Source organism: Ranitomeya variabilis, chromosome 4 (genome assembly GCF_051348905.1).
Source record: "Ranitomeya variabilis isolate aRanVar5 chromosome 4, aRanVar5.hap1, whole genome shotgun sequence".
In the NCBI taxonomy this organism is placed as follows: domain Eukaryota; kingdom Metazoa; phylum Chordata; class Amphibia; order Anura; family Dendrobatidae; genus Ranitomeya; species Ranitomeya variabilis.
In genome coordinates this window covers 182,900,832-182,928,379 of record NC_135235.1, presented here as the reverse complement: position 1 = coordinate 182,928,379, position 27,548 = coordinate 182,900,832, and the positions used below count along the sequence as shown (strand labels likewise).

At 42.4% G+C, this 27,548-nt stretch overlaps 1 protein-coding gene across 3 annotated transcripts in view; it reads right to left on the bottom strand.

Moving 5' to 3' along the window:
* Window positions 1-27,548, bottom strand: part of TUBGCP2 (tubulin gamma complex component 2) — a 362,650-nt gene that overhangs the window by 193,144 nt on the left and 141,958 nt on the right. For all 3 annotated transcript variants that reach the window (XM_077259452.1, XM_077259455.1, XM_077259454.1), the window contains exons 9-10: window positions 9,833-9,978; window positions 9,521-9,701 (exon numbers count right to left, since the gene is read on the bottom strand). In XM_077259452.1, coding sequence (XP_077115567.1) covers window positions 9,521-9,701; window positions 9,833-9,978 — 327 coding nt within the window. The remainder of the gene's footprint in view (window positions 1-9,520; window positions 9,702-9,832; window positions 9,979-27,548) is intronic.

Below are 27,548 nucleotides of genomic sequence, written 5' to 3'. Positions count from 1 at the left end.
ACTCTGTTATTGTACACCCAAATTAATTCAGCCACAAACTCAGGCCAGCGAACTTTACTGTCTTCCGCTAACGTCCTCAGAATCTGAATCAATGTTCGATTGAAACGTTCACAGGCTCCATTTCCTTGGGGATGGTAAGACGTCGACCGGGATTTCTCAATCTGATACAGGCGATACAGTTCTTCCATCACTAGTACCTGAAAGCTGGCGCCATGGTCAGAGTGAATTCTCTTCGGACAGCCGTACACTTGAACGCTTGAATGAAGTCTCTGCAAATGGTCTGCGCTTCCGACTCAGCAGTCTGGTCCTGGTTTGGAGTCACCACAGCAAATTTGGTGAAGTGATCGGTCATCACCAGACAGTGTTCATATTGAAGGTGAGCCGGGCCTATAGTCAAGTAGTCACTCAACAACACCTCTAGGGGAGCAGAAGTCATAACAGTCTGTGTAGGGGCCCTCTGTTCTGGAGGTTTAGCTAGCTCACAGCTTCTGCACTGTCGACAGGCTTCAACTACTGTATCTTTCAGACGAGGATAATAGACTAACTTCTGCAGCAACTGGAACATCTTCTCCGGGCCAAAGTAGGCCCCTCTTTGGAGAGCCTCTATGGCCACCTTAGGAAGCAGTGTTTCAGGGAGCACCACTTGCCAGGTGACTCCCAATTCTCAGGTCAACAGGATTTTCCGATACAATAGACCATTTTTTAGTTGGAGCCTCTCCCACTGCTGGAGGATCTGCAGAGTTCCTGGAGACAGGATGTCCCTGTTTCCTTGGTTGGTGTCATGATCCCAGTGCAGGGTTTGACCTGCACGCCAGGGGTTAATGTTTTGGTCAGTGCAGGCTCTGACCTGCACAACTGGGGCTTATTATTGGCCTCTTTGGTTTGGGGAGAGCTTCTTATAGCCCTGGGAAGCTTCAATCTCTGTCAGTTATACTTATGCTATTCGCTGAGTGTGTTGACCTCTGTTTGCTTGTGCCTGTATTCTAGTTTGCTTGTATGGTTCTGACTCGGTTCTGTTCCCTGGTGTGATTTTGCCTTTTGATTCTGTACTGTGTATCTGCTTCTCTGGTTTTCTAACTCCTGCCACGTCCCTGACTATTCTTGATTACCCTACTCCTTGTGTACCACGTTACCTCTCCCGTTTACTGACCTCGGCTTGTCTTGGGTTGCGTCTCCCTCTGTTGCCTCATGCTTTCCCTGGCATCCGGTGATTCCCTTTCCCTTCTCCTGTACCCTTTGTTCCTGTAGTATCCTGCATACTCCAGCTACAGGATGCTAAGCCCCGCCCCCTGTTGTCACGTGACCACAGGTCCTTTCAGTACACTCACCACCTGGCGTTCTGCTCTCTCCATCTCTGCTGTATCGGTGTTTTCTTGCCCAGCTCTCGGGCGCTCTGAGTACAGCTGTCACAGGCTGTCTGAGACTCTGTGTTCTCACTGTCAGGACAGCATAAACCGCTGGGAAGTGCCATCTGGCGGTTTCTCCTGATAGTTTGCCCTGATAGTTTGAAGTTGTTTTCGAGCCACCTACTGCCACATCTGAGTGAGTTCCCTATCTTCCTGCTGAAGTCGTACTCAGTCGTCACGGGATCGTCCCAGGGTGTATCACCTGGGCACCTCCTCGATCTGTCCCTGTGTGCCCACCACTGTCGTGGCGGAATTACGAAATTCAGGGATCTCTTCAGCCTCCAGTTCTTCATCTCGACTAGGTCCAGGTCGCTTGTGCATCACTCTCGATAAAGTTTTGGCGTGCGTGCTCTCAGTTCCTATCCGACAGGCGATCTTATATCGGAACTTAGCCATGCGGGACACCCATCGCTGCTCCAGAGCCCCCAGTTTGGCATTTTCCAGATGAGCTAAAGGATTGTTATCGGTGTGCACCAAGACTTCAGACACAGACAGGTACTCAGCAAACTTCTCGGTCATTGCCCACACCAACATCAGCAGGTCCAGCTTGAAAGATCTGTAGTTGTCTGGATTTCATTCAGAATCGTGGAGTGACCGGCTCACATAAGCAATCACTCGATCTTCACTGTACTGCATTTGACAACACAGCTCCTACTCCATGTAGACTTCCATCGGCATGAAGGATGAAGGGTTGAGAGAAGTCTGCGTACGCCAGTATGGGTGCTTCAGTTAGAGCCATCTTTAAGGCTCGGAAAGCTTCTTCCTGTCTCCCCACAGAATGGTCCTATTTTTTGCACCAGACGGTACTCCTTTAAACAACTCCAGCAGTGGGTTAACAAATCGAGTGAAGTTCTTAAACTGTCGGTAGAACCTAGTTAGTCCCAGGAAAGCCCGGACATCCTTTACAGTCTTCGGGGTGGGCCAACCATGTACGGCTGCTATCTTCTCGTGCGACAGTCCCCTTCAGTGGAGGCAACGTGTCCCAGGTATTAAATCTGTTCGGGAAAGGGGTTACACTTCTGGGGCTTCACTTTCAGGTCGTGCTTCTGTAGCAGACTCAACTCTTGGTCCAACCGTGCTCCTCAAAGGTGGCTGCGTAGACGATGATGTCATCCAAGTAAATGAGGGTAGCCTCAAAGTTTAAGTCTCCTAAGCATCTCTCCATCAATCACTGGAAGGTCCCGGGTGCATTGGTAAGACCAAAAGACATCCAGTTGAACTTGAACAACCCCATAAACAGTATGAATGCCCCCTTCACCAGGTCTTGCTCGGACATTGAGAATTGCCAAAACCCACTGGCTAGGTCCAACGACGAGAAGTACTTTGTGTTTCCCAGGGCAGACAATGATTCCTCAATACTCGGTAGTGGGTTCTAGTCTCGCATGGTGCAGGTGTTCAGTTTCCAGTAGTCTACGCAGAAGCGCAGGGTCCCATCCTTCTTTCGTAGTAGGACAATGGGTGCAGCCCACGGGCTTTGTCTCTCTCGGATAACTCCACTCTGCAACATGTGCACCAACATATCCTTCACCACCTGGTACATCTGTGGTGGAATTTGTCGATATCGTTCCCTAATAGGTGTGGTGTTTACTGTTGGAATCTTGTGGATGATAGCTGTGGTACACTCGAAATCATAGTTGTGACGAGCTAAAACATCCTGGTATCGCTCTAGCATGGCTTCCACCTGTTGCACCTGTTGTGAGAGTTTGGTTAGTTAGGCCTGCATCTGCTCCATGATTCGGTGTCCTTCTTAGACTCTGTTTCGGAGGACGCTGTTAAGGCCACTGTCCAGGGATCCCCGTATTCACTGCCAGCTGCACTGCTTGCGGTGGTATCAGCTCTTCCGGCATGAACATGAGACAGGCTATTTCACTCTTGGGCGGAAGCGTGAGATCGCCCTCCCAGAGATTGACACATCGCACTGGTACATTACCGTCATGAGCAGTAGCCAATGTCCACACAACAAGGAGTAACTGCTCCATAAAAGCTGGCTATCTGGATTTCAACTCCTTCGAGAGGGGTAAAGACTCGAATAGGCAGAGTGAGCACAGTTTGAACTGGTGGTAAGAAAAGGCTGGCAATCACCTTACCCAATGTTTTTTTTTTTTCTTCACTCGAGGTCTCTTGGGCCTGGGCCACCAGGATCAACAGCTGTAACATCAACATCCTAGATATCACTGAATGAAATATTCCAGTTGTAAATCTTTATTCATTATATAGTGGAATGCGTTGAAAACAGTAAAACCTAAAAACGATCAATGTAAATCACAACTAATATCCCATGGAGGTCTTGAGTTGGAGTGATGCTCAAAATCAAAGTGGAAAATCAAATTGCACGCTGATCCAACTTCAGTGGAAATGCCTCAAGACAAGGAAATGTGCTCAGTAGTGTGTGTGGTCTCTACGTGCCTGTATGACCTCCCTACAACGCCTGAGCATGCGCCAGTTGAGGCGGCGGATGGTCTCCTGAGGGATGTCCTCCCATACATGGATTAAGGCATCCGTCAACTCCTGGACAGTGTGTGGTGCAACGTGACGTTGGTTGATGGAGCGAGACATGATGTCTCAGATGTGTTCAATCGGATTCAGGTCTGGGGAATGGGTGGGCCGGGCCAGTCCATAGCTTCAATGCCTGACACTTCAGCCACATGAGGTCTGGCATTGTCCTGCATTAGGAGGAACCCAGGGCCAACCGCAATAGAATATGGTCTCGCAAGGGGTCTGAGGATCTCATCTTGGTACCTAAATGCAGTCAGGCTACCTCTGGCGAGCACATGGAGGGCTGTGCAGCCCTCCAAAGAAATGCCACCTCACACCATTACTGACCCACTGCCAAACTGGTCATGCTGAAGGATGTTGCAGGCAGCAGATCGCTCTCCATGGTGTCTCCAGACTCTGTCATGTCTGTCACATGTGCTCAGTGTGAACCTGCTTTTATCTGTGAAGAGCACAGAGCGCCAGTGGAGAATTTGCCAATCCTGGTGTCCTGTGGCAAATGCCCAGCGTCCTGCACAGTGTTGGGCTGTGAGCACAACCCCCATCTGTGGACGTCGGGCACTCAGAATATCCTCATGGAGTGTTTCTAACCATTTGTGCAGACACATGCACAGTTGTGGCCTGCCGGAGGTTATTTTGCAGGGCTCTGGCAGTGCTCCTCCTTTTACTCCTTGCACAAAGGTAGCGGTCCTGTTGCTGGGTTGTTGCCCTACTACGGCCCCCTCCACTTCTCCTGGTGTACTGGCCTGTCTCCTGGTAGCACTTCCAGCCTCTAGACACTATGCTGACAGACACAGCAAGCCTTCTTGCCACAGCTCGCATTGATGTCCCATCCTGGATGAGCTGCACTACCTGAGCCACTTGTGTGGGTTGTAGAGTCTGTCTCATTACCACGAGTGTGAAAGCACAACCAACATTCAAAAGTGACCAAAACATCAGCCAGAAAGCATTGGTACTGAGATGTGGTCTGTGGTCCCCACCTGCAGAACCACTCCTTTATTGAGTGTGTCTTGATAATTGCCAATAATTTCCATCTGTTATCTATTCCATTTGCACAACAGCATGTGAAATTGATTGTCAAACAGTGTTGCTTCCTAGGTGGACAGTTTGATTTCACAGAAGTTTGATTTACTTGGATTGATATTCTGATGTTTAACTGTTCCTTTTATTTTTTTGAGCAGTGTATTATATAGAAATAGAGGATGTCCCCAGAAATTCCATAAGATATGGGAGAGATGGTGTGTTTCACCCTTAACATACCCATCTCCTAATGCCATGACTTCATCTATCTCACGACGCGAACTCTGATGTATTTCCCTTCCAGTATATGAAAGTGATGGTATATGTAGACTTCAAGGAGTGTTTTTGGTTTTTTTTATTATTATGACCCAAACCGGTACGAGTTCTGAATTCTGGTAAAGAATGTTAATTTGAGTGTGCAATGCTTTATAATGGAAATTATCCCAATATGCTATGTTCCATTCTGTCTGTTCGCTTTTCTTTGTTTCCTCTATTATTGAGAGCGTGATGTTACATCTATGTTATTGTGGAAGGTGACTATATGATCATTCTGACCTTACACTGCACTGTTACATGTTTGTAACCTTATCCTGTGGAATCTTTCAATAAAGTAAAAAGAAAAAAACGTGGTGGGGTTCCCCCCCATTTTTGACAACCAGTCTTGCTAAAGCAGACAGAGGGGGGCTGGTATTCTCAGGCTGATAAGGGGCCAAGGATATCGGCTCCCTCCCAGCCTAAAAAAAGCAGCCCGTTTCTGCCCAGAAAAGGCACATCTATTAGATGCGCCAATTCTGGCGCTTTGTCTGGCTCTACCCACTTGCCCTGTAACAGTGGCTGGGGGGGATTGTCATATTTGTGGGGTTGATGTCAATTTTGTATTGTCAGGTCACACCAAGACCACAGATTACTAATGGAGAGGCGTCTGTAAGACACCTATCCATTACTAATCCTATAGTTACATGGTAAATAAACAGCCAGAAAAAAAGTTCTTCATTAGAAATAAGACTAAAAACAGTTTTCCATTTTATTTAAAAATAAACACAGTTATACTCACCTAACGCCAAATCGCACCGAAGCCCTTGTTCTCCTGCAATAAAACAATTTTAAAAAAAACAACAGTATACCATATCTGTCTGTCGTTCTGTCCCACGCCGCAATCCATGTCTGGGGGATTAACAGTTTTCAACCTGGACAGTGCAAAGATGCGACCGTCCAGGCTGAGAAACATAGGTGAATGAGCAGCTGCTAGTGAAGTCTCATTGACTAGCGGTGACGTCATAGAGGTAACCTCCGGTCACTGACGTTGCATTCACAGCAGGGATGAACTGCCGTGACTTCAGCACCATAGGAAAAAGTCAGTGATTAAGTCACCGCAGTTCAAGCTCAGTGACTTCACAGCAGATCACAGTGAGAATTTCTCTAACACGGAGCTAGCACCAACGTCACATAGATGAAGTGAGTTCACTGCCTGTGAACTCGCAGGACCTGTCAGACGGCACAGGGAGCAGGAAAACTTTTTCACGCTTGCGGTGCCCTCTGAAAGGGAATATCAGTTCATAGGTAGACACTGAGCACATGATGCTCAGGGTCAGCTGGATGACAGGCTGTTTGGATGCATCATACATCTATGCAGCCCGACATCAAGATGTAGCAGAGCTAGATCCGTTGTGGGACAAAAGCATCTCTGCGGAAAGGTGAGAAATTTTGTTGTTTGTTTTTTTTTTAACCTGTTTTGCAGATGACGAGGGCATCGGGGGAATAGGCAAGGTCGTAAGTATGGTTTAATTAGAATATGAAAGGAGTCTGTCTTTCCTTCAATTAAAGGACTTTTTTCTGGGTGTCTGTTTTCTTACAATGTGACTATGGGGTTAGTAATGGGGGCGTCTTATTGATACCTCTCCATTACTAACCTCGGTGCTTGATGTCACCTGACAATACAAAGGTGACAACCCCCCCAACTATCACCCTACAGGGCAAGTGGGAAGAGTGAGGCTAAGGGCCAGAATTGGTGCATCTTAGAGATGTGCCTTTCCTGGGGCGCCTGAGAGCTGATATTTTTAGCCTGGGGGAAGGGCAGTATCCATGGCCCCTTCCTAGGCTATTATTATCAGCCCGCAGCTGTCTGCATAGCCTTTGCTGGTTACTAATTATAGGAGACCCTTTGCCTATTTTAATAGCCAGTGAAAGCTAAGTATACAGTTGTGAGCTGATATTAATAGCCTGGGAAGCTCCATGGGTATTACCCCCTTCCCAGTCTATAAACATCTGCCCCAGCCATCGGCTTTTCCTCTGCTAGTTACGAAAATTATGCGGGAGCCCACACCATTTTTTCAGGAAAAAATTAATCTTTTATTAATTAGATACATGACAGTATGCTGCACACACACTGTACTAATTGAATTTGTCACTGGCATCTACAGTATATATCTACCTATTCTTTTTTTATTTACTGTATGTAATCCATCTCTTCTATCTTGTCGGCTCCGGCAGTGAGTTTACACAATACGGCATATGAATTGCTGGTTTTTCATATATTTATATATTTATTTATATCAGCAGTTCAGCTGATATACAACACTGTCAAAGGGTCTACAGTGCCTGTGAGCCGTGTGAAGCAGCCTCGGAGGATGCATGTGGCTCACAGGCAGCTTGTTTGAGACCCCTTCAGTGTATAGTTTCAGTGTTACAGAACGCACTGCCTAACCGGTGATGTTTCCAGTTGAAGAACTTCATCTTCCATCAAGGACTCGTCTCAGGTAAAATAAGACAGTTATCTATAGCTGATCACTTCTAGAGCATGTTCCACACTTTTTTCTTCAATTATAACACTTCGTCAGATATGCCAGATGAAGAAAAAAAAGCTACAGTGCCGCCCTACACAGCAACAGGGTCTCCCTTTTGTTTGTCCATGGAAGACAGTATCCTCAAAAGTAAATTATATTACAGCAGTAATAAGGTCCCCTAATTGGCCCTACAGTAATTATGTCCCCACTTACCACCATATACTAATAATGTGTGCACCTCATTTTGGCCCCCATACTGTAATGGTCACCCATCCAGGCCCCCCTTATTTAATAATATCCTCCATCTTGAGCACCAATGTATTCCCCATCCTGGGCCCCTATGTATCCCCCACATAACCTGGGTCTCTATGTATCCCCCACATCCTGGGCCCCTGTGTACTCCCCCCATATCCTGGGCCCTTATGTACCCCCATAACCTGGGCCCCTACGTACTCCCCCCATATCCAGGGGCTCTATGTATTTCCCCCCCACATTGTGGGCCACCTATCTATTCCCCTCATATCCTGGGCCCTTATGTATCCATCCCATATCCTGGGTACCTATGAATTCCTCGGATATACAGGGTCCTTATGTATCACCCCATATCCTGGGCCTCTTTGTATCCACAGCTATCCTGGGTCCCTATGCTTCCCCCCATTCTGGGCCCCTATATCGACCCCCTACCCTGCCTATTCACATAGGAAACATTCTCCTCACCTTCCTGCGCTCCCCCGGCAGTATTATCTAGCAGCTTCATATCGGCATTGACTTTAACATGGTCACAGACGATTGTTTTTTTTTTTAAAGTCACCGCTATGCGCGACATGATGACGTCAGCGCACGGTGCATAGCAGTGACGTTCCTGGTAGCCATGATGCAATGGTAGCATGTGGCTTCTGAAAGGACCGTGGTCTTTCTAAAGACCATGATTACCTGCAAGCCCTTACTATATCCAGCATGGAGGTCCACCAGAGTATTGTCCGATTTTCCGGCGGGCCAGTCCAACACTGAATGTCACCATTCAATACACTACACATCATAGGGGTCTAAGGGGTAACGTTTCTCCTTATGGAGAGTGACATACCAGCTGGCTTGTCAAGGTAAGGAGGCTTATTCGCCGTGCAATGCTCCTCTGGGAAATTAAATATCTCAGAAGAGGCAATTTGCACACTACACATCATAGCGATTGATAGTTTTCATGACTGAACTTTAGGATACCTTTAAGGTTCTAGCAATCTTCTGGATTGACTAACTTTCATATATTAGAGAAATAATGGGCAATCCTTTCTATTTACTTAGAGGAGTGGCTCTTATTTTAGTTTTGCACAATTGTGAAATATATATCAGCAAAGTATAGTACTGTATAGCACAGTATACCAAAACTGCCACTGGAAAACACAACTAATGGTCAGAAACATTTTCTGAAGGCATGAGATACCACAAATTAACTCTTGACGAGTGTCTACCTGATGAAGCTGCTTGACAGAATGGCAAATGTGTATAAAGTGATTATCAAAACAAAAAGAGGGGAGCAATTTCAGGAATAGAACATTTTAGAAATTATGGTTTGTTTCACATATTTCTTTACTCCTTGTTTCCATATGTGGTTTTCTCATAGTTTGATGCCTTCACTCAAAATCTAAAATGTGCACATTCCAATAAGAACAAGAAAAACCATTGCATGAATAGGTGTCCAATCTTTTGGCTGGTACTGTATATTACAAAGTGTCTAAAACTTACTTCTACTTTTGCTGAAAGTAGAGTTCACTTTTAAATTTGTATTAATAATAAAATAATGTATTACACATTTTCACATACCAAAGATGGGCAACCAACTCCTTTTCTTCCATCAAAAAATCCAAGAGTACTTTGCTTGCATAGCTATATGCTTTCTCAATTTGTTCAACATACGCATGTTCTTTAAGTGTATAAATTATCTCCTTAGCATCAGGACATGTGACATCACAACCGCACTCTCTTACTACATTAAGGTATTTACCTGGTAAAAAAAACAGTGTAAAACAAGTAATAGTTTTAGAAAGAAACAACTTTAATTTACTATATGCAGGTGAGGTCAAAAACAAAAAAAAAGGGTAAAGATAGAAAATTTAGTTTGATTTTCCTCGTTACCTGTACTTAGAATCTTTTCTGCAACCTTCTGAAGGAATGATGGAATCTGCTGTTGCACAATGGTGTATCGCCGATCCCAATACTTGTCATTATAATCTTCCTGAATTTTTTCTTTTTGTAACTCATGCTCTTCTACCATGAATTCACTGTAAAAAAAAAAAAAATACTGGTGAGAGTGTCTCTACTAAAAAATAAATAAATAAAGCTCAGGTTCATCTTGAACGCCAACTTTTTTTTCATGTACTTCTCTCAATTTATTTATTCCATATTAAAAAGCAATATGTGACTATCATGAACACACTTCTCAACACATGACGTGGGGTGCGCCTGCAAGAGTTACTATATCTCATTTTACTCCAACCAGCTCCCAACATCTAGTTTTGGCTAAAAAGTGAGCATAAATCACACCCCAACACAATCCACACACTCCAGTAACTTGACTCATGCAGCCACCACTCAAACACACAGAATGATGAGTCCCCAAAATATGCTACTGTCTGACAGTCAAAAGGTCACACTCTCAAAAGCTATGGATTCTCTAGAGAATACAAGGATCAAAGTTAAAGATTTTAATCTTTAATATAAAAATATACAGTGATTATAATAAAATATATATAAGAAAACAAAAAAACAAATATGCAAAACAGTTCTAAAATAAAAAGAGAGAAACAGAAATAACTTAACGTTTCAGTTTACAGTTAACTTCTGTTTCCTTGTGGGAAGGAGAAATGAGAAGCTTCGTATTGTCCTGACCATAGGCTCATATTTCCAGGAAGACCCGGATTGGCCCATTTAAAAGTTACTGTTTGTGAATGGACGATGGGCTAAGTTACGGAATTTCAAATATCCTGTATCTCGGTCTTAGTCTCTCTATATAGTCAATAGAAAATATTCTGCCCAGTTACAAACCATTTGCTAGCTCATTTTGAAACTGCCATATTTGCCACCTCTCAGTATTCTACCATTCTCCCCTTGTGGTTCTGAGCTCCTGCTGTAAGAGTAGGCAGATGTTATGTCCTTTGTCTTTGAGACAATCCTGCAGATATAACTTTACTAATTATTTTACTGACATAATGCCCCTTACAATTATATACATCTTTCGCAGTGACTGTCATATGTGATTAAAAATTGCTTGTTTTCATGACACAGCCAAATTTTAAAAATCTGACCAGTATCACTTTATGTGGTAATAACTCTGGAACGCTTCAACAAATTCCAGTGATTTTGAGACTGTTTTTTCGTGACACATTATACTTTATAATAATGGTAAATTTAGGTTGATATGTTTTGTGTTTATCTATAAAAAATATCAGAAATGTGATAAAAATGTAAAACAAATTAGCAATTTTCAAACTTTGAATGATTGTCTCTAATTCAGAGAGTCATACCATAGCAAAACATTAACAAATAATATTTCCCACATGTTGGCTTTACATTAGTACCATTTGTAAAATGTTATTTTATTTTGTTAGCATTTTAGGTTTAAAAATGTAGCAGCAATTTTTCATTTTTCATGGAAATTTAAAACATTATAATTTTTTTTAGGGACTTCTCAAGGTTTGAAGTGACTTTAGGGGTCCTATATATTAGAAAAAAAAACAAAATTACACATTTTAAAAACAGCACCCAATGACATATTAAAATTTGCCTTCACGTAGTTTATTAACCCTTCAGGTGATTTTCAGGAATTAATGCAAAGTGACATGACAGAAATTAAAAAGTGTATTTTTACCACCTAAATGTCACTGACTCTTGAACAGGTCACTATAACAAGCAAACTAAGGTCGCTATTTGCTTGTGAATTGCCATGGAAAACATCAGGTCCACACAATCATGATCTCCGGGTGCCCCTGGGGATAAAGAGGAAGCCCCCACACTCTTTTAAACATTTATATGATATAGTCATTATTGACAGCAGCATCTAAGGGGCTAAACAGATATGGACGGTGCCAACACTGATCGTTAGTGATGCAGCAAGTTGTTAGCTATAGTGTACAGCCGACAGCTGCTGGATTGTCTCCTCTATGGAGATCCTAGTCTCTTATATCTCAGGTCAGTTAAAAGACGTATTGACGATCATTAAGGGATTAAATCACTTAATGACAATCACCTCAAATACAAGTGTTTTCAACTTCTGTGAGCACTATTATCACAGCAGAGTAAGAATCCCTTGTAAAAGCGCAGTATGAAAAAAACTAATCATGGAGTTATGGGTGATGACTTGATGTACACTGTAAGAAGCCGTGAGAGCTAGAATACTAATCTAATACACTATACTGTACCTTGTGGTGCTCCTATATTTCAAAGAGACCAAAGGTGCAAAAGATAAGTATAATGGAAGAATCCTTTATTAGGCTACGTTCACATTTGCGGTGTGCGCCGCAGCGTCGCCGCCGCAACGCACAGCGCAAATGTGAACACATGCACAACGCAGCTTTTTGCGCCGCATGCGTCCTTTTTTTCATTGATTTTGGACGCAGCAAAAATGCAACTTGCTGCGTCCTCCGCGACCCGACGCGGGCGCCGCAGGGACGCATGCGGCGCAAAAAGCAAGTGCACCGCATGTCCATGCGCCCCCATGTTAAATATAGGGGCGCATGATGCATGCGGCGCCGCTGCGGCGCCCGCCGCTGCGGCGGGCGCCGCTAATGTGAACGTAGCCTTAACATTTAGAAGCCCTACAACCATAGGCACTTTTGCGTATTTCGGTTGTTCTGGCAACTTATGTTATGTGCCATTTATCAGGAATAGTAGCATTTTGAACTAAGCATATTTTGGCTGAGTCCAAAATGCTGTGTTCTAATTACCGCACTTGTGTTCAGGTAATATGCAGATTTACCACATCTAATGACATTGTATTGTGGAAAACACGCAGTGGAAACTAGCATATCATAGAAATTAACATGCTGTGGCTCGTACACCAGCACTGAGTTTACGCAGTGTTAAAAAGAAGCACAGGTGGCATGGGCTTTCTAAAAAATCCCATCAATTGTGCTTGCAATGTTGAACACAGTGTTTTGGATGCAACGAAAATATGCTGCGTCCAAAACGCTACTATTCCTGATCGTGGGCACGAACCCTTTAGTGCACTGCAAATGGTGCCAAAGAAATATTCTAGGAAAATATGTGATCTAAAAAACAAATGTCAAAACTGTTCTAAGTTCTGTTGCACGTTCAAACGTTAGTGAATGACCACATATAGGGTATTGCTATGCTTGAAAGAAAGAGCATAATAAATTACAGGGTAATTATTTTCTTATAAGCCAAGGAAAAAAACTAACTTTTTTAGTTATATCTACTCATTGTAGTGGTAAATGGAATTTATCACAGAGTGCAATGGTAAAGAATCAGTGAAGACAACGGTTTGTAAAAATGTTCACAACACACTGGGATGAATTCCCCGACATGTGCAATTTGAAAAATGTAGCAACTTTAGGGAGTTTTCTTCTACTTTGGCATTTCAGAAGCTCTGTAAATTGCACCTGAAAACTATTGAAACCAGTTTGTGTTGAAAATCCAAATTGTGTTGTTTCCCTTTTGAAGCTCTATCATGTAGCCACACCGTTTCTGATCATGTATGAGGTATTACAGAGTTGGGGAAAAATGTGCAACAAATTGCAGGGCGATATTTTTTTACTTAACTGCATATAAAAAGGAAGAGGGGAAAAAAAAGCACAACGTGTTGGGGGGGTGTCACAAACTAGAAGATGAACATGATATGCATACTTCCATCAAAATATAAAAGCATGCTATTGCTGGCATAACATTTCAAAAGCAAACCATTATCTTCCTTAGTCTTTGTAAGGCTACGTTCACATTTGCGTTGTTGGGCGCAGCATCGGCGACGCAACGAACAACGCATGTACACAACGCAGCTTTTTGCGACGCATGTGTTGTCATAAGATCCTACAGATCGGGACTTTCGGCGCAGGGAAAACGCTACAAGTAGCATCCCCTGCGCCCTGTCTTGTGCGTCTATATGACGCATGCGTCGTAAAACGCAGTACAACGCATACCGACGCATGTCCATGCGCCCCCCATGTTAAAGATAGGGGCGCATGACGCATGCGTCGACGACCCTGCGCCCAACAACGCAAATGTGAACGTAGCCTAAGACATACTGATATACAAATATTTAAACATTAAAAGGCACGGGTATGATTCTAGTCAAGTTCACCAGACAACATGATTGCAACTACCAATTGCAAATATTTCACAACCATTAAAAACAATCCGGTGAAGTTAATTACTAGCTTTCACAAATGAATGTCATATAAAGAGGTTCCACTGATACAAAATATCGGTATTACATTTCGTCAGCTGGTATTAGCACTGTCGTGCTGAGAGAGTTGCTTTCACTAACGGTACATAGTATATACTTTTTGTTATCTCCACAGTTGTTTTAAAACAAGTGCCTTGATTTGCCAAAAATGGACCACAAGATGTAATATACAGCCTATATTACTTGTCGCATGGGTTAAATGAATGTTTTGGGGCTGTTTTTGTTTTTAGTTTTTTTAATTAACGCACGAGTCTCATTCAAACCTTTTGAGATTAAGTTTTGGAATCTGAAGATTCAACATGATTCACCCTGAGCTATTAGAGAACCATTTTAAATTTGTGTTTTTCAATTTTAATTTTTTTCTCCCCCTTTTCCAGGAGACATACATTTTTTTTATTTTTCTGCTATCAACAACTTATAAGGGTTTGTTGTTTGCTGGACGACTTACAATTATAAATGACACCATTTTCTTACCCACATAATGTACTGGAAAATGGGAAAACATTTCAAGTGTCGTGAAATTGCAAAAAAGACCCAGAAATTCTGACATTTTGGGGAAATTGTTTTAACAGTGAACTTCATGTGGTATATCACAGTCCTTATCAGTAGAAAAACAGCGATACCAAAGCTGTCCTTTTTTATTATTATTATTATTATTATTGTAGTGGTGAAAAAAAAATACATAAAAAAAAAAAAGTTTGTACGTGCCACCAATTTCCAATTATTTTTATTTATTAACGGCCTTCAGCTCGATCTCAAGCCATGGTGACTTGATGGATGAACACTCTCTAAGAAGATCGATCCTGTGCAAGTCTAAGGCCGGGGTCACACTAGCGAGTTTTACGGACGTATGAGAGGCGCAGAAAATACGCATTGCACACGGTACAATGATTCTCTATGGCCCAGCTCCTATCTGCCGTATTTTACGTATCTGTATTATACGGTCTTGTACGGCCGTAGAAAATCGCAGCATGCTGCGTTTGTCAGCGTATTGCGCAAAAAATGAAAGTCAATGGGGGCGAGAAAAATACGGATTACACACGGACCAACAGTGTGACTTGCGAGAAATACGCCAGACATCTCCAGGTGGAAGGAAATGTGCCAAGCCCTCAATCAGGAAGCTCAGACATGCTAATTAGCTGAAAAAGCCAGACAGACATCCCGGAACTCTGGCGCTCGCCTCCACGAGTTCCAAGCAGCATGGCAAACATCATAAATGTTGATATGCTCCTGGTCCTGGTCCAGGAAAGGCCCAAAATTTGGGACCAACGGGATGCCAATTATGCCAACAGGGCTAGGAAAGAGGCTGCTTGGAGGAGCATTTGTGGGATCCTTTTCCCAGATTATGACCAGCGGCCACGTGAGGTCCAGAATCAAATGAGTAAGTACACTCATGTTTATCTATTAATTAATATTGGAAACTGCATTACCTACATGATTTAGTACCTATTGTATTTTACATTAAAATTATTATCATTTATTTATCTCGCACCATTAAATACATGGTGCTGGACATGAGAAAGGGGTTACATTCAGATTTTTTAAAATGTCGGTTACATTAACAAAATATAAAATTACATACTGCTACAGAGAAATTGATGTGGATACTTTTCTGCCCAATGATGACAGAAGTATTGTAGGAGTGATACCTTTATTGGCCAACTATAAAATAATATGTTTGCAAGCTTTCAGAGCACAGTGGCTCCTTCTTCAGGCAAGATTACAAATAGATTAATAAGAAACAAGCACAACATTTAAAGAATACTACAGTAGGACATTTGTTAGGGTGTGGGAAGTGTGATGAGTCCATAGATAAGCCAAGGTAATCAATTAGGCAATTTCTTACAAATGGAGAGGCAGTGGGAATAATGTTCTTAGTTATCTGGAGTCCATCTGGAGGAGGTGTGGATTGTATCCATGTGGTGACTCATAAATCCAGGTGTTAAATTGAGTCCTAGTGTCAATGAATTAAACATATTCATTAGTTTGTATTCACAAATTTTGCGACAGAGGGAAGAGGACCCTGTCCTTCTGTCCAGAAATTCTTGTTATTTTGCATTACATCATATTGTGCTGTTTGTTTTAACAATATTTATATTGATGATCTTTTTTTTTGAAAAGCAGGTTACTAGGCCACATTAAAATCTCAAAAATCACTGTCGCCTTGTGTTACCACTGTGCACAATGACCTTATCCATTATTTTTTGATGTTTCATTGCAGTGGAAGATGTTATGAGACGATGGCGTAGCATATGCGACAAGTATAGGAGAGAAAGACAGCAGAGGGCCAGGAGTGGGTTCGTAGCGCCTGCCAAAAGAGGAAATATATTTATTACGACCGACTCTCCTTTTTGGATCCCAGTATGGATCTGACAGCGTAAGTAAAAACATCAAAACACATACACATATATTTTTTTACGGTCAAAGTAAACAATTAAATTACTTATTCTCATACTTTACTAACAGAACACAGTCCAACCTCACAGAGAGGGAGACCGGCTCGGACTCGGAGGCCATCATAGATCCGGTTGGTGAAGGGGAAGAGGTGGCTGGCCCATCTTCACATCCTTCCAGTGTCCTCCCTCCTGCAACATCTTCAGTTCCAACTCAAGATCAGGCAACAAGTGGACAAGAAACTGCAGCACCACCCACAGCAGCACCACATCCAGGAAGCCAGGAGGAAGCAGGAAATAGTAGCAGCCCTACAGTTCCTCTGGAGACATCACCACAGCTTGCTGTCATTTCCCGCCGTGGCCGCAGGAGGAGAGAGCTGCAAGAAAGTCGCAGGAATGTGGACACTGGGGTCCTAAATTATTTGGCCAGGGCTGCACAGGATGATGGTGAGGAGGCCTTTGCGAGGAGCCTGGCCCGATACCTCCGTCCCATACCCCGTGAGGCAAGGCTATGTGTGAGAGGGTGTATTCAAATACTTATTGATTCATGCACCCCCCAAATTATCCATATGAATTGTTTGAGATCATTGAGAGGTGGCAGCTCTCATCACGTAACCTCCTGCACATTCCATCATCTCACCAAGTGCATGATCAACAAGTATTTGAAGCACCCCCTCCACATGTGCTTACATCTCTACCCCTTCCCACCCAAAACCAACCAAGGCCATCACATTACAATAATCCAACATTCCAGCAACCTTCCCAATATGGCCACTTGTCCAGACCCAGTGCTGGAGGCTGGTCCCAACCTGGTTTTGGACGACATGGCCATATTGGGTGGGGTTATGAGCCAAGGCCTTTTTTGCAACCTCATGAGGGCCAGACTCAAAGCACGTATCTTTCTAGCCAATAACCAACTGGTCAATATGATCAAGGGCATCATTTTGAGCATGGTCAAACATCCAACACACAGGATGATGTACAATTGGCAAAACAAAGGCCACCTGACCAGAACCCTAAGCTCCCACCATGTCCTCCACCAACATACGAAAATCTGTATTTTTTTATATATATATATATATATATATATATATATATATATATATATATATATATATATATATATATATTTTGATAATTTTTTATATTTCATTTTCTTCATTTTTTTATGTTTTAATCTGCTGTGGTAGCACTTGGTTATATTTTTTTTATTTTTTTAAGTTTTTTTATTACTTTTATAAAAAACCATATTCTAATAATATGGCGTTTAAACACAAAAAGTGGCTTGGGCTCAAAATAAAAAAAATAGAGTCCAAAATCATTTACAGTTTGTTTGACCAATCATTCAAACTTCAGTCACAATTACTCGGTTGTTGAACATCTGCTACATTAGTCAAAGAAACACACTTTTTTTTTTTCAAGATTTTAACTTTGCAAAACATACATAGATACATATTTCAACATTACAACATAGAAACAGCATTATCTTGCCAGGGAGTAGCTCCATGAGTTGACACAAAATAATTTGTAAATATATACCTAACTTTTAGGCCAGAAAGAGGACGCCGCGGAGGACCGACTTGTGTTGTAGGCCTACCCACATTAGGCGACATGCCTTCACCACTGTCAGTTGAGCAGCACTCATGAATTCTTGTGAAGTTGTGCAGAACACCACAAGCTTTTATTACTTCATTAACATTTGCCTCACTCGGCTGAATGGCAGTCTGGAGAACACGCCATTTTGCTGCCATAATGCCAAAGGCGCACTCCACCAGTCGCCTTGCCCGTGAAAGTCTGACATTAAATACACACCGCCGGTGATCCAGGTTGCGCCGGGGATAAGGCCTCATGACATGCCTGGTCAATTGGAAGGCCTCATCTGCCACAAGTACATATGGCACTGGTTCAGCATTGGAGCCTGGGAGTTGTTGTGGTGGTGGGAGGTCCAACAGGTTTTCACGTAGTTGCCGACCCATAATGGACGCATTGAAGACTCTAGAGTCTCCAGTTCGCCAATAGGCACCAATGTCTACAATTATAAACCTGTAGTTACTGTCAACTACAGCTAACATTACTACAGAGAAAAACTGCTTATAATTATAGAATTGGGTGCCCGAGTTCGGTGGCTTACGCACCCTGATATGTTTCCCATCCAGGGCTCCAATACAGTGCGGAAATTGACAAAATTGTGAAAAAGCACGGGCTATTTTGAGCCAATCCTCCATTTTTGGCTCCGGCATCACAAGTCCATGCAGTCTGTTCCAGATTTCCATACATGTATTACGTACAATGCCTGAAATTGTTGACCGCCCTATGAGAAATTCTAGATGTAATCCTGCATAAGATAAGCCAGTTGACAGGAATCTGAAAGCACAAGACAAAAAATATATACGTTACAATGCTTAGACTAAACCATAGTTCAAAAAAAAAGATTAAAAAAAAAGGCAGGAGAACAGTGTACCTTCATAAATTTACACTGGATAACAACATTTAACCTTTAACACATATTTGTATAGGATTGACAAAACATTTAGTAAGCTAATTCAAAAAATATGCTAGGTTGTTAACATTACCCAAAAAATATCATCAACATACAGTATGTGAGGATGGTGATTACATACCATAAGGTAAGGGGAAGACGCTCTTCTGCGGATATGCATTTCCGCATCCTGGTATCCTGATACGTGATTCCTGGACGTACGATCTCCAACAACATATCAAAGGTGGATATTGTCATCCGACAGTAGTTGTAGAATTTTCCAGGATGTGTCCGCAGAGCTGAATAGAACCTGTGAAAATGCCCTTTAGTGGTGTGCTGCTGCAAAAGTGGATGCACCCACATTATTCTTCTCCTCCTTCGCGGATCAACTATCACAGGGTATGGCTGGCCAAAGCGGCGTGACAAGACCCAATTAAATAACACCCGCTGAGTTGGTGTGAATTGCAGGAGGTCAGACATGTTGCACAAGTAACACCACAACACCTACCCAAGCACAGCAACAAAATGGCCATATGGGAGGGTTTCATCTGTTGTTGAGGCCTTAAATAGGATTAGGCTGATAATTTAAATTATTTTCAGGCCTCAAAACCATTAACATGTCCAATTTGTGAGTTTGCGGAAAAACAACGCATTACGGATGGCATACGGATTACATACGGATGTAAACATGCGTAAAATACGCTACCACACCCTGCCTACGGATGACATACGGATCACTATTTTGGAAATATTTCTGCGTATTACGCATGTAAAATACGGACCGTATTTCCCTACGCTGAGTGTGACCCCGGCCTAAACAGTTCCACCAGGGTCTTCTCCGCTGTTATTTTCATTCTATCGAGTTGCTGGTCTTCCTCTTCGCCTTGTTCCTTCAAATCTTCCCACCATAATGTTCTTCTCTAGTGATTGCTCTCTTCGTATAATGTGTCCAAAATAGGCAAGTCGTAGCTTGGTGATCCTTGCTTCGAGTGACAGGTCTCACTTCATTTGTTCTAAAATTGATTTTTCTTCTTGCCATCCATGGAATTGATAGCATTTTTTTTTTATTATTTCTATAGCGCCAACATATTTTGCAGCACTTTGTACATGTCTTCTCAGAAATTTAGACACTTATGACAATACAAAGTAACACAATTCAACAGATAGCAAGAGGAGTGAGGGCCCTTCTCACAAGCTTACAATCTATGAAGAAATAGGGAAGACACTAAAGATACAGCTCTGGCAAAAATTAAGAGACCACTGCAAAATGTTCAGTTTGTCTAATATTTCTTTTTATAGGTACATTTTTGAGTAAAATGTAAATTGTTCTTTTAGGCTACTTTCACACATCATTTTTACCGTCAGGCACAATCCAGCGAATTTTGAAAAAAACGGATCTGGCAAAATTTGGTGCCGGATCAGTTTTTTTCTCATAGACTTGTATTAGTTCTGGATTGCGCCTGATGGCCTCATGTTTCATCTGTTTTTTGCCTGATCCGTTGAAAATTAGTTTTCCGGTGGCCGGAGAAATCGTACAGAGCAACATTTTTTCTGTCTGGCGAAAAACGCACAGCGACGGATCCTGCGGAAAACGGATGAAACGTGAGGTGAAATGAGTGGATCCGGCTACCGATTCCGTTTTTTTTTACATTGGGCATGCCCCTTAACTGCATTTTCCATTCTGGAGTGTCTCTCTCTCTCGCTCTATAAACTTCTGACAACATGTCTCTGAATTTCCAAGCAATAAATTTTGTATTTTTTTTCTGAAATGGAGAAATGGTCAAAATAAAAAAAAATAAAATAAAAAAATAAAAAAAACACATTGCTTTCAGACCTCACATACTGCAAAGAAAACAAGTCCATAATCATGTAGAAACAACAATACTAATGCTAATACTAATTTAATTCAGGAAGAGTTCAGAAATCAATATTTTGTGGAAAAACCATGATTTTTAATCACAGCTTTCATGCGTCTTGGCATGCTTTCTACCAGTCTTTCACACTGCTTCTGGCGCAAAAATTTAAGCAGTTCTTTGTTTAACCCCTTCCCGACCTGTGACACAGCGTACGTGTCATGAAAGTTGGTGCTAATCCGACCTGTGGCGCATATGCTGTGTCACAGAATGATCGCGCCCCTGCAAGTCGGTTACATAGTTACATAGTTACATAGTTATTAAGGTTGAAGGAAGACTGTAAGTCCATCTAGTTCAACCCATAGCCTAACCTAACATGCCCTAACATGTTGATCCAGGGGAAGGCAAAAAAACCCCATGTGGCAAAGAGTAACTCCACCATGGGGAAAAAAATTCCTTCCCGAATCCACATACGGCAATCAAACTAGTTCCCTGGATCAACGCCTTATCAAGGAATCTAGTGTATATACCCTGTAACATTATACTTTTCCAGAAAGGTATCCAGTCCCCTCTAAAATTTAATTAATGAATCACTCATTACAACATCATACGGCAGAGAGTTCCATAGTCTCACTGCTCTTACAGTAAAGAATCCGCGTCTGTTATTATGCTTAAACCTTCTTTCCTCCAGACGTAGAGGATGGCCCCTTGTCCCTGTCTCAGGTCTATGATTAAAAAGATCATCAGAAAGGTCTTTGTACTGTCCCCTCATATATTTATACATTAACATAAGATCACCCCTTAGTCTTCGTTTTTCCAAACTAAATAGCCCCAAGTGTAATAACCTATCTTGGTATGGCAGACCCCCCCAGCCCTCTAATAACCTTGGTCGCTCTTCTCTGCACCCGCTCCAGTTCAGCTATGTCTTTCTTATACACCGGAGACCAGAACTGTGCACAGTATTCTAAGTGTGGTCGAACTAGTGACTTGTATAGAGGTAAAATTATGTTCTCCTCATGAGCATCTATGCCTCTTTTAATACATCCCATTATTTTATTTGCCTTTGTAGCAGCTGCCTGACACTGGCCACTGAATATGAGTTTGTCATCCACCCATACACCCAGGTCTTTTTCATTGACGGTTTTGCCCAGAGTTTTAGAATTAAGCACATAGTTATACATCTTATTACTTCTACCCAAGTGCATGACCTTACATTTATCCCCATTAAAGCTCATTTGCCATTTATCAGCCCAAGCTTCTAGTTTACATAAATCATCCTGTAATATAAAATTGTCCTCCCCTGTATTGATTACCCTGCAGAGTTTAGTGTCATCTGCAAATATTGAAATTCTACTCTGAATGCCCCCTACAAGGTCATTAATAAATATGTTAAAAAGAAGAGGGCCCAATACTGACCCCTGTGGTACCCCACTGCTAACCGTGACCCTGTCCGAGTGTGCTCCATTAATAACCACCCTTTGTTTCCTATCCCTGAGCCAGCTCTCAACCCACTTACACATATTTTCCCCTATCCCCATTACTCTCATTTTATGTAACAACCTTTTGTGTGGCACCATATCAAAAGCTTTGGAAAAGTCCATATATACTACGTCCACTGGGTTCCCTTGGTCCAGTCCGGAACTTACCTCTTCATAGAAGCTGATCAAATTAGTCTGACATGAACGGTCCCTAGTAAACCCGTGCTGATACTGGGTCATGAGGTTATTCCTCTTCAGATACTCCAGCATAGCATCCCTTAGAATGCCCTCCAGGATTTTACCCACAGTAGAGGTTAAACTTACTGGCCTATAATTACCGAGTTCAGTTTTTGCCCCTTTTTTGAATATTGGCACCACATTTGCTATACGCCAGTCCTGTGGTACAGACCCTGTTATTATGGAGTCTTTAACCCCTTAATCCCATATGACGTACTATACCGTCGAGGTGGGGTGGGCCTTAATTCCCGGTGACGGTATAGTACGTCATACGCGATCGGCCGCGCTCACGGGGGGAGCGCGGCCGATCGCGGCCGGGTGTCGGCTGCATATCGCAGCTGACATCCGGCACTATGTGCCAGGAGCGGTCACGGACCGCCCCCGGCACATTAACCCCCGGCACACCGCGATCAAACATGATCGCGGTGTACCGGCGGTACAGGGAAGCATCGCGCAGGGAGGGGGCTCCCTGCGGGCTTCCCTGAGACGATCGGTACAAGGTGATGTACTCACCTCGTACCGAACGTCTTCTCCCTGCAGGCCCCGGATCCAAAATGGCCGAGGGGCTGTATCCGGGTCCTGCAGGGAGCACTTCCGGGTCGGAGCAGGCTGCAGATGAAAGCTGCAGCCTGCTCCGATGAAAGTATGATCGCGGATCTGATAGAGTGCTGTGCACACTATCAGATCTGCGATCTGTGATGTCCCCCCCTGGGACAAAGTAAAAAAGTAAAAAAAAAAATTTCCACATGTGTAAAAAAAAAAAATAATAATTCCTAAATAAATAATAATAAAAAAAAAAATATTATTCCCATAAATACATTTCTTTATCTAAAAAAAACAAACAAAAACAATAAAAGTACACATATTTAGTATCGCCGCGTCCGTAACGACCCAACCTATAAAACTGGCCCACTAGTTAACCCCTTCAGTAAACACCGTAAGAAAAAAAAAAAAAAACGAGGCAAAAAACAACGCTTTATTACCATACCGCTGAACAAAAAGTCGAATAACACGCGATCAAAAAGACGGATATAAATAACCATGTTACCGCTGAAAACGTCATCTTGTCCCGCAAAAAACGAGCCGCCATACAGCATCATCAGCAAAAAAATAAAAAAGTTATAGTCCTCAGAATAAAGCGATGCCAAAATAATTATTTTTTCTATAAAATAGTTTTTATCGTATAAAAGCGTCAAAACATAAAAAAATGATATAAATGAGGTATCGCTGTAATCGTACTGACCCGACGAATAAAACTGCTTTATCAATTTTACCAAGCGCAGAACGGTATAAACGCCTCTCCCAAAAGAAATTCATGAATAGCTGGTTTTTGGTTATTCTGCCTCACAAAAATCGGAATAAAAAGTGATAAAAAATGGTCACGTGTCCGAAAATGTTACCAATAAAAACGTCAACTCGTCCCGCAAAAAACAAGACCTCACATGACTCTGTGGACCAAAATGTGGAAAAATTATAGGTCTCAAAATGTGGAGACGCAAAAACTTTTTTGCTATAAAAAGCGTCTTTTAGGCTACGTTCACATTTGCGTTGTGCGCCGCAGCGCACAACGCAAACAAAAACGCGGCAAAACGCACGCTAAAACGCTGCGTTTTGCGCCGCATGCGTCGTTTTTGGCTGAAAGTTGGACGCAAAAAAAATGCAACTTGATGCGTTTCTTGCGTCCAACGCTTGCGGCCATGCGGCGCAAAACGCAGCACAACGCATGTCCATGCGCCCCCATGTTAAATATAGGGGCGCATGACGCATGCGGCGCCGCTGCGGCGCCCGACGCTGCGGCGCTGACCGCAAATGTGAACGTAGCCTTAGTCTGGTTTCACACTTGCGTTTTTATCTGCATGCGTTTTTTTAAAAAACCGCATGTGTGAAAAAATGCATGTAAACGCGGTAAAACGCATGCGTTTTTATAGAAAAACACAAGAAAACAAGAAAAAAACCCTAACCCTACCCCTAACCTGAAATACGTGGCACTGAAATACGTGGCACTGAAATATACGTTTATATACGTATATACGTATATAAGTGCCACAATATTTCAGTGGCCACGTATATAAGTGCCACGTATTTAAGTGCCACGTATTTAAGTGCCACGTATTTAAGTGCCACGTATTTACGTGCCACGTATTTACGTGCCACGTATTTTTCAGTGCCTGAAATACGTGGCACTGAAATACGTGGCACTGAAATATCGTGGCACTGAAATATCGTGGCACTGAAGTATTTACGTGCCACATATTTTTCAGTGCCTGAAATACGTGGCACTGAAATACGTGGCACTGAAATACGTGGCACTGAAATACTGTGGCACTGAAATATTGTGGCACTGAAATATCGTGGCACTTAAATACGTGGCACTTAAATACGTGGCACTTAAATACGTGGCACTTAAATACGTGGCACTTATATACGTGGCACTTATATACGTGGCACTTATATACGTGGCACTTATGACTGTCAGAAAATGTTCAGTAAACGGTTAGGGGTAGGGTTTCAGGTAGAATTGGGGAGTTTCCACTGTTCAGGCACATCAGGGGCTCTCCAAACGCGACATGGCGTCCAATCTCAATTCCAGCCAATTCTGCGTTGAAAAAGTAAAACAGTGCTCCTTCCCTTCCGAGCTCTCCCGTGCGTCCAAAAAGGGGTTTACCCCAACATATGGGGTATCAGCGTACTAGGGACAAATTGAACAACAACTTCTGGGGTCCAAGTTCTCTTGTTATCCTTGGGAAAATAAAAATTTGGGGGGCTAAAAATCATTTTTGTGGGAAAAAAAATATGTTTTATTTTCACGGCTCTGCGTTGTAAACTGTAGTGAAACACTTGGGGGTTCAAAGTTCTCACAACACATCTAGATAAGTTCCTTGGGAGGTCTAGTTTCCAATATGGGGTCACTTGTGGGGGGTTTGTACTATTTGGGTACATCAGGGGCTCTGCAAATGCAACGTGACGCCTGCAGACCAATCCATTTAAGTCTGCATTCCAAATGGCGCTCCTTCCCTTCCGAGCTCTGTCATGCGCCCAAACAGTGGTCCCTCCCCACAAATGGGGTATCAGCGTACTCCAGACAAATTGGACAACAACTTTTGGGGTCCAATTTATCCTGATACCCTTGTGAAAATACAAAACTGGGGGCTAAAAAATCATTTTTGTGAAAAAAAAAAATAATTTTTATTTTCACGGCTCTGCGTTATAAACTGTAGTGAAACACTTGGGGGTTCAAAGCTCTCAAAACACATCTAGATAAGTTCCTTAGGGGGTCTACTTTCCAAAATGGTGTCACTTGTGGGGGGGTTTAATGTTTAGGCACATCAGGGGCTCTCCAAACGCAACATGGCATCCCATCTTAATTCCAGTCAATTTTGCATTGAAAAGTAAAATAGCGCTTCTTCCCTTCTGAGCTCTGCTATGCGCCCAAACAATGGTTTACACCCACATATGGGGTATCGTCGTACTCAGGACAAATTGCACAACAACTTTTGTGGTCTAATTTCTTCTCTTACCCTTGGGGAAATTAAAAAATGGGGGTGAAAAGATCATTTTTGTGAAAAAATATGATTTTTTATTTTTACGGCTCTGCATTATAAACTTCTGTGAAGCACTTGTTGGGTCAAAGTGCTCACCACACATCTAGATAAGTTCCTTAGGGGGTCTACTTTCCAAAATGGTGTCACTTGTTAGGGGTTTCAATGTTTAGGCACATCAAGGGCTCTCTAAATGCAACATGGCGTCCCATCTCAATTCCAGTCAATTTTGCATTGAAAAGTCAAATGGCGCTCCTTCCCTTCCGAGCTCTGCCCTGCGCCCAAACAATGGTTTACACCCACATATGGGGTATCAGCGTACTCAGGACAAATTGCACAACAATTTTTGGGGTCCAATTTCTTCTCTCACCCTTGGGAAAATAAAAAATTGGGGGTGAAAAGATAATTTTTGTGAAAAAATATGATTTTTTATTTTTACGGCTCTGCATTATAAACTTCTGTGAAGCACTTGTTGGGTCAAAGTGCTCAACACACATCTAGATAAGTTCCTTAAGGGGTCTACTTTCCAAAATGGTGTCACTTGTTAGGGGTTTCAATGTTTAGGCACATCAAGGGCTCTCTAAATGCAACATGGCGTCCCATCTCAATTCCAGTCAATTTTGCATTGAAAAGTCAAATGGCGCTCCTTCCCTTCCGAGCTCTGCCCTGCGCCCAAACAATGGTTTACACCCACATATGGGGTATCAGCGTACTCAGGACAAATTGTACAACAACTTTTGGGGTCTATTTTCTCCTGTTACCCTTGGTAAAATAAAACAAATTGGAGCTGAAATAAATTTTGTGTGAAAAAAAGTTAAATGTTCATTTTTATTTAAACATTCCAAAAATTCCTGTGAAACACCTGAAGGGTTAATAAACTTCTTGAAAGTGGTTTTGAGTACCTTGAGGGGTGCAGTTTTTAGAATGGTGTCACACTTGGGTATTTTCTATCATATAGACCCGTCAAAATGACTTCAAATGAGATGTGGTCCCTAAAAAAAAATGGTGTTGTAAAAATGAGAAATTGCTGGTCAACTTTTAACCCTTATAACTCCGTCACAAAAAAAAATTTTGGTTCCAAAATTGTGCTGATGTAAAGTAGACATGTGGGAAATGTTATTTATTAAGTATTTTGTGTGACATATGTCTGTGATTTAAGGGCATAAAAATTCAAAGTTGGAAAATTGCGAAATTTTCAAAATTTTCGCCAAATATTCGTTTTTTTCACAAATAAACGCAAGTTATATCGAAGAAATTTTACCACTAACATGAAGTACAATATGTCACGAGAAAACAATGTCAGAATCGCCAAGATCCATTGAAGCGTTCCAGAGTTATAACCTCATAAAGGGACAGTGGTCAGAATTGTAAAAATTGGCCCAGTCATTAACGTGCAAACCACCCTCGGGGCTTAAGGGGTTAAAGATTAAAAATAATGGTCTATCAATGACTGTA